This window comes from Propithecus coquereli, unplaced genomic scaffold (assembly GCF_000956105.1).
Source record: "Propithecus coquereli isolate 6110/MARCELLA unplaced genomic scaffold, Pcoq_1.0 Scaffold143, whole genome shotgun sequence".
Classification (NCBI taxonomy): Eukaryota; Metazoa; Chordata; class Mammalia; order Primates; family Indriidae; genus Propithecus; species Propithecus coquereli.
In genome coordinates this window covers 4,402,293-4,410,033 of record NW_012138636.1, presented here as the reverse complement: position 1 = coordinate 4,410,033, position 7,741 = coordinate 4,402,293, and the positions used below count along the sequence as shown (strand labels likewise).

General features: G+C 45.5%; 1 protein-coding gene across 1 annotated transcript; it reads left to right on the top strand.

Moving 5' to 3' along the window:
- Window positions 1–896: 896 nt before the first annotated feature.
- On the top strand, window positions 897–2,571 carry LOC105806710 (spindlin-2B). The gene is made up of 2 exons (XM_012639923.1): window positions 897–1,176; window positions 1,769–2,571. The coding sequence occupies exon 2, from the start codon at window positions 1,771–1,773 to the stop codon at window positions 2,545–2,547; it is 777 nt and encodes a 258-aa protein (XP_012495377.1). The 5' UTR covers window positions 897–1,176; window positions 1,769–1,770; the 3' UTR covers window positions 2,548–2,571.
- Window positions 2,572–7,741: the final 5,170 nt, after the last annotated feature.

The following is a 7,741-nucleotide window of genomic DNA, read 5'->3' as shown; positions in this document are numbered from 1 at the left end:
AGCCAATAAATTCTTTTTATTGTACACCCGTTTGAGTTTTTCCAACTATGTGTAACTGAAACATTCTACTTTGGTACAGCATCCTAACATTATTGATTATTTTCAGAATAAGATATTATAAGATAGTGTGCAAAAATTATAAGTAACAAAAAGGATACAAATAAAATTAAAAATGATGTCATTTTATGAAAAACTTGATAAGATTTGTTAGAAATCATAATCACGTTTAAGAATAACACTTTGAGCCTAAAATAAGGCACTACTTCCTCAAACTAGGTCTCCAAATCTAAAACATGCCTACACTCTGCTTCAGAGAAACTCCTAATTGGTGTATTCACCAGTGTGTACATATACACAGAAAATTATGTCTATGCGCTATGTGATTGACTAGAGAGGTTTGTATTTAGAATTATGGGGATGGATAAGAATTTTTGTAAATGTATATAGATGTTTATTAATGTATGTATTATGTATGTATACATATAGTTGTGTATAAACAATGGAATTATGTCTCCGTATATGTATGAATTGGCATTTCTGTATTAATTTCTCTATCTGCAAAAAAAATGTAAGGAATGTGTGAGAGATGGAAAACAGATGGAGCAAGAGAGCAGAGGGGTGGAGCTAGCTAGAGAGCCTGTAGAATCCAGTTAAAAGAGGCAGAAAGACAGAAAGGGCCACCTACAGGTCTCAGTGCTCTGAATTTAGTAAAGGGAAGCAGCAGCCATAGAGAACCTACACGACAAGAAAGGCAGGTTGCTCTGTGTTTAGCAAGAAGGGGAGGCATCAATACAAACGGGAAACAAAGACCCTAGTCCTATACGCAAAGAAGAACCAGACTGCGGTAGCAGCAGCATCAGCAGCGGCTAGTAGAAGCCCAATGTGGCAGAGGGGCCGCCGCCACCGACAGGGAGACGGAGGGACCGCGAGCCAAGCGCTGGGGACGCCGCCGCCACCAGCAGTCCTCTTGCCTGCCTCGCAGCCCTCCTAGACACGCTGCTCGCCTACGGATCCTACCCTCCCAACTCTTGCAAGCACTCACTCCGCTGGTCGCCCACTGATCCCCCTTCCCCATAGGCTCACAGGGGAGGCAGCAGCAAGGTGTCCGATTCCAGGATTCCAGCACGTGAGGCCCGCGATCCCCGCCGGAGGACGCCAGGCAGGGAAAGGCCATTGGTGGGCGCCAGAATGGAGAGGGGGGATGGGAAGGAATCCGGCAGGAGACATGGGGTAGGGGTGGGCACCGGGCAAGTGTGGGGTGGGAGAGTGCGGTGGGCAACAGGAAAAGGGGTTGGAGTTAGGGGACAGATAAGGATTCGAAGGTGAGTGCGTGGGGAAGCAAGGGAGGTGGGTGCCAGAGGAGCACTTGGGGTAGGCAGGGGGCTCGTGGGCAGCAGGCTGGGGCGCTCAGGGCAGGAGGGCAGTGGGTGCCGGCCAAGGTACTGGAGGGATAGGTGCTTTGCAGGGGATCAGGAGTGGACAACAGTGGCAGTGGTCACTGAGCAAGGAGGAGGTAGCCCGCCCCTTCTGCAGAGTTCCTAACACAGCCACCTCTACCACCACTCTAGCCCTTCCCACAGCCCAAAGGAAGCTAAGAGGGAGAGCACCGCAGGCACACAGCCAGGATTTCCAGCATTGCTGCCAGGCTCATGGGGGAAATCTAGGCGCTGGTGCAGGATACATAGCGACATGGCTACAGGGGAAAGTTCACCTTATGGCATACTGGATATTTCTCTTTATCCTCTGCCTCCCCCCCCCCCACCAGCAGGCATGAAGACCCCCAACGCACAGGAGGCCAAAGGGCAACAAACTAGGGCAGCTGTGGGACGGGCCACTGGGTCTGCAAACTTGACAAAGAAAAAAGCCCCCCAAAAGAAGCAGCGGGGCAGACCTTCGTCCCAGCCCCGCAGGAACATCGTGGGCTGCAGAATTTCTCACGGATGGAAAGAAGGAGATGAGCCTGTCACCCAGTGGAAAGGAACCGTTCTGGATCAGGTGCCTATAAATCCCTCTCTTTATCTGGTGAAATATGATGGAATTGACTGTGTCTACGGACTGGAACTTCACAGAGATGAAAGGGTTTTGTCTCTTAAAATTCTTTCCGACAGGGTGGCATCATCTCAAGTTAGCGATGCCAACCTTGCAAATACCATAATTGGCAAAGCAGTGGAACATATGTTTGAGGGTGAGCATGGTTCTAAGGATGAATGGAGGGGGATGGTCTTAGCCCAAGCACCTATCATGAAAGCCTGGTTTTATATTACCTATGAGAAAGATCCTGTCTTGTACATGTACCAGCTTCTAGATGACTATAAAGAAGGTGACCTCCGCCTTATGCCAGAATCCAGTGAGTCTCCTCCAGCAGAGAGGGAGCCAGGAGGAGTTGTAGATGGCCTGATAGGTAAGCATGTGGAGTACACCAAAGAAGATGGCTCCAAAAGGATCGGCATGGTCATTCACCAAGTGGAAGCCAAACCCTCTGTGTATTTCATCAAGTTTGATGATGATTTCCATATCTATGTCTATGATTTGGTGAAAAAGTCCTAACTGTTAGGGTAAAATTTGCCACATTTGTGGAAACAAATGTATACTTTGTCGACACACAAAAAATGTTGCTTTTCAGTGTATTGAAAACTTGAGGGTCCCTGATAACCCAACATCTTTGCCAGCATAACTGTTGTTTTGTTCTAAAAAATACAAATTTATGTGGACATGACATGCTGTGTGTAAGCACTTTGTCTTGCTGAAAAGCTTGGGTACGTTTAGTGGATGGGGCATGAAAGGAAGGAACAGCTGTCAATTCAGCTAGAATCACAATCAGTCATCTAAAAATGGCATGGGACTTAGCTGGTCTGGTCTGGAGTTGCGGGTGTGGGGGGCGGGGGAGGAGGAACTATAGATGGACTGTGGGGGAAGGGAGAGGAGAAGATGACTGCTTAGGAAGAGGTGGGGAAGGGCCAGAAAGAGAGAAGCTCCCTGGGGGAGAGGATGACCTATGAGGAGGAAACATCCAGCTGGGAAGGGAGTGAAAAATTACAGAGGGAGAGTGAGATCCCGAGGCTTAGAGGAAAACAGACAGAATAAATTGAGTAGAGAGGGACACCAAGAAGCTTAGAAGAGGTCCAGAGTCAGGGGGAGAAAGAACACATGGGCAGGGATCTGCGGAAAGGCTAAAGGATACTAAAGAGGAGAGGCTAAAGGGAGGGTCTGTGCAGGGGTGGGGGTGGGTAGCAGAAAGGGCAGGATACTGAAGAAGGAGGACTTCAAAGAAGAAAGACTGACAGAGGGAGCGAGAATACAGAAAAAGAGATGTGGGGAGTGGGTCCCAGGAGGGATGGGAAGGCTCAGGAAAAAGTCAGACTTCTGGCAGTATCCCCGTTGCTCTCCCTGGCTCTGTGCACGAAGGAAGTGTGTCAACTGTCAAAGAAGCCAGATGCATTGGAGGTTCCCTTGAAGGGCATTTTGACAGGCATGACTCGGGCAAGTTAAACAGGAATCAAGTTTATACCTATAGGACTTTTCTTGTTTCGGGGAGTTCATGCCACACCTACCCAGCAGAACCCCAGCCCTCAGCCTAAACACATTAACACTCTAAGCACTGGGTGGTGGGTTAACTCCTCACATTTCCCAGAGGGCACAGGTGCAGTCAATCTTGGACCTGAAGGTCTTGGTTCATTTACCCTACCCCAGATTAACAACACTTGTAGAGAATGGGGTCGTGGGGGCTCTCAGAACTTAAGAGATGTGCCATCTTGGGTTTGGAAAGTATTTTATCCAGAAAAATGGAACTTACTGAAACCAGGTACAGCAGTCCCATCACTGTTCTTCCCACTGCTCAAATGTTCCTCGTCTCCCTAGAGGGGAGGGCCATCAAAGATGTCTCTCTCCAAGGCAAGGGGAGTACTCAACTATCCATGCTTCTTTCAGCAGTTGCCTGGAACCACAGGTGTCTCTAACCAGTGTTCCACCAAAAGGAGGCCCACTGCTCCCAGAAGCCCCATTCTGGATAGACCCCCCACAATGCCAGTTTCTACTGTCCTCTCACTGGTACCTCCTGGCTGATCGTGCCCACTCCAAGCTCACAGGGAGCTGGGATAGAAGTTTGTGCAGCTCTTTGTTTTCAGGTGAGGTAGATGCCATGGGGCAGTTGCACTGGGAGCTGTGACTTTATATAACTAACTGATTTGGCTGTATAGTGCATAGTGTATAGTTGTGGCTGGCGGGGAGAGGGAGTGGCAATCCCAGTAAAGTCCCTCAGAACTATGGTGTCCGGGTCTGTGTCCTTCTCTTTCTCTCCTCCTTGTCCTTCCCTGGTCCGCCTTCCTCCTGTGGTCCCTCTGAAAACCCTCTCTGGTTTCTACATCCCCACCCTTCACTAAATTATGCCCTTGTCCCCAAAGAGAGTGCTGGTGACTCCCCACTACCCAGGTTTCCATAACCACATGAATAGTGGGGGGAGGCAAGAAGCTTTCAGGAGTTGAAGGAAGGTGGCAAATCCAGTTCATTCTCTCCACCAGACATGACCTGAGGCTGATTGCCTCAAGATTTGCACAAGGCAAGCCCACCTCACCATGGCAGGGACTAATCTTTCTTTTATATATCACACAATTTAGTCCAGGAAACACCACCAGACTGCTCAGGAACCAGCTTCATTCAGCTGTCAGGTTTGGTTTGAACACTGTGTTTTTATTGTTTTCTATTTTAAATTAGGCACTTTAGACATTTGGGAGAGTTCACATGATGAAAATCCATCTTTCTGGCCTCTCCTGAAAATGAAACAGAAGAAAAAATCATGAAGATTAGGGCCCACATTCCAACAAGGATACAAGCATCTGGGTCTGACTCAGAATGCCCTCTCCAGTTGGCCACACCCCCAGCTGGCCTGTTTCACTCTAAGAAAATGCATTGTTGTCCCCTGGAAGCATTTGTGTTTGTACCCTTGAGGCTAGAGCCAGGGAAAACTGCCCCTTTTGACTTGCTTTGACTCCATTTGCCTCCCCCCCCATTTGCTTTTTAGTTTATTTGTTTTTTCTTCATCCCACAAATCCTTACTTTGGGTGCTCTCTGTTCCTATCACTCTTCTAGGTGTACATATTAATGATAGAGAAATGAACAAAAGAAACAAATAAAAAAATCTTACCCTCAGGGAGCTTTCATTTTCGTGTGGGAGACAGTAGCCAAAATAAATAAGTAGATGTAAAGTATTTTCGTAGTGACAAGTGCTAAGAAGAAAAAATAAAGGAAGGAATTGGCATGTGAAATTCCAGGGTGGAGTCTGAAATTAGATAGACAAGGTGGTCAGGGAAGGTCTCACCGAGCACTTTCCTTTTTTAAAAAATTACTGTTTATTTATTTAATTTGTGACTGGTTCTCGCTCTGCCTCCCAGGCTGGAGTGCAGTGCCTCGATCATAGCCCGAGTAGTTCCAGTGCAGCCTGGAACTGCTGAGCTCAAAGTGATCCTCCTGTATCAGCTTCTGGACTAGCTGAGATTACAGGCATGAGCCACTGCACGGGGTTAGAACTTACCTTTTGAGTAAAGATCTAAAGGCAGTGAGAGAACTGGCCATGTAGCTGTCTGAGGAAGGAGTATTCCAGGTAGAGGGACAGCAAGTGTTGAGTAGGCCTGGCATGTTCGAGGAACAGGGACAATGACAGCAAGGCTGGAGTTCAGTGAGCAAGGTAGAGAATGATAGGAGGTGATTTCAGAGAGGTAATGGGGATGGAGGAGAAGCAGATAGCTTAGAGCCCTGTAGGTATGTTCTAGAACAGAATTTGACTTTTGCACTGAATGTGTTCGGATCACATCATATGTCTTATATTTTAATGGGATCGTTATGGCAACTGGACAATAGGATTTATTGGTATAAGGTAGAAAAGGGAAGATTAATTAATAGGCCATTCCAATAATGCAGGTAGAAAGATAAGGGTCATTTAGATCAGTCTGGGGGCAGTGGGTGTGAAGAGAATTGGTTGATTTCTCCCTATATTCTTCAAGTATATCCTGCAGAATTTGCTATTAGATAGGATGTGCAATGGAACAGAAATATAGTGGGAGTCGAGGGCAACACCATGTTTTTTGCCCTGTTTTGAAGATTTCCTTAAGATAGACAAATTTACAAGGAAAGCCATAGATGACATATTTGCACTCTTACTACTCAGATTTGATGTACAGTGTTGATGATGTGAGCACTAGAGAATGAGAATCTTACCCCAAGAAATAGTGATAAAGTCTTGTTTTCATCTTTCTCTATTTAGAAAACTCCCCTAGTCCTTATGTTGGAAACTGTTGAGAAATAAACATATTATGTTTGCAATGGGGCATCAAGTACCCCAAAGAGATTTTGTTATGAAGTTTAGACAGTTAGTGAAGGATTTAATGTAATTGGCTGTTCAAAAGTTCATAGGATACAGATGGAACTTGAACTTGTACCCTGTCTGCATAAAGTACAGATGTTTATATCAAGATAGAATTGTTCAAAGTGCTTTGCCTAGGTATATCTCATTCCCCATTTTCCCAAGCCCAAGTGATATTGTCATTACTGAGGATACGTGAGTTAAAGTGGAAGAGGGTTTGGCATTAATGCTTAGTGATGTCATCACAGAGTAAATCAGTCTTGGTTTGTACAGCCATTTCTGTTCAAGAGATATGGTCAGAATCCTCGAAAATTTTTCCTATGTCATTACTGATGATAGATGCAAGGTGCCATTGTGGAATGCTAAAAGTTTTCTTTCTTCTCTTACAGATCACAGTACATCCCCTAATATCTCATGTCCTATATTTACCTTAGAGATGTGATGTTAGGTCCGAGCATACCTATAATAGTTATGCCTTCCATTACAGACTGAAATTTTGCCACAGCTCAACATAATGTTACAGTTGCGATTTTCGAGGACTAAAAATTAAACCATTCTTTCTCTTTGCAAGCTTGTAACCATTTGAGAGACAGGTACAATAATCAAACAAATGGAGGTCAAAATATTGCCTTTATAATTGATAAAAGCTGAATTGACGGACATGCTTAGATATGGGGCCACAAGGACTTCCTCATACTTCACCCAATCACAGGTAGAACTAGATAATTGTAGACCTCTCTGATAGGGACAGGCCCACAAGTCTTACCCTGTGTCTGTGAGCAAATGAGAGTGCATATTCTGGCCAAAAGAAATAAATCCAAGAGAGAAGCCAAAAAATTTCTCCCATGTCTAACTCCTCTCAAATTCACTAATTAAAGAAGTCATTGAGAGATATGAAGCCAGGAAAATAAAGGTACTATTTGATGACTAAGGGCTACACATAGTCCTTGGTAGAGAAAACAAAATGTTTTTTTTCAACTTCGTGCAGTTAATATGTTTCACAATATACCTGAGCATAATTTGCAATGGGTTATAGTTTAGAGAATATTTCCAATGCGGCTTTAATGTCCTTTTAAAAATTAATTTCAGCCAGGCGTGGTGAGCCACACCTGTAATCCTAGCTCTCTGGGAGGCTGAGGCAGGAGGATTGCTTGTGGTCAGGAATTTGAGACCAGCCTGAACAAGAACAAGACCCCATCTCTGCTATAGAAAAAAATTAACTGAGTGCAGTGGTGTGTACCTGTATTCCCAGCTACTTGGGAGGCTGAGACAGGAGGATGGATTGCTTGAGCCCAGGAGTTTGAGGTTGCTGTGAGCTAGGCTAATGCCACGGCACTCTAGCCTGGGCAACAGAGCGAGACTCTGTCTCAAAAACAAAATAAAATA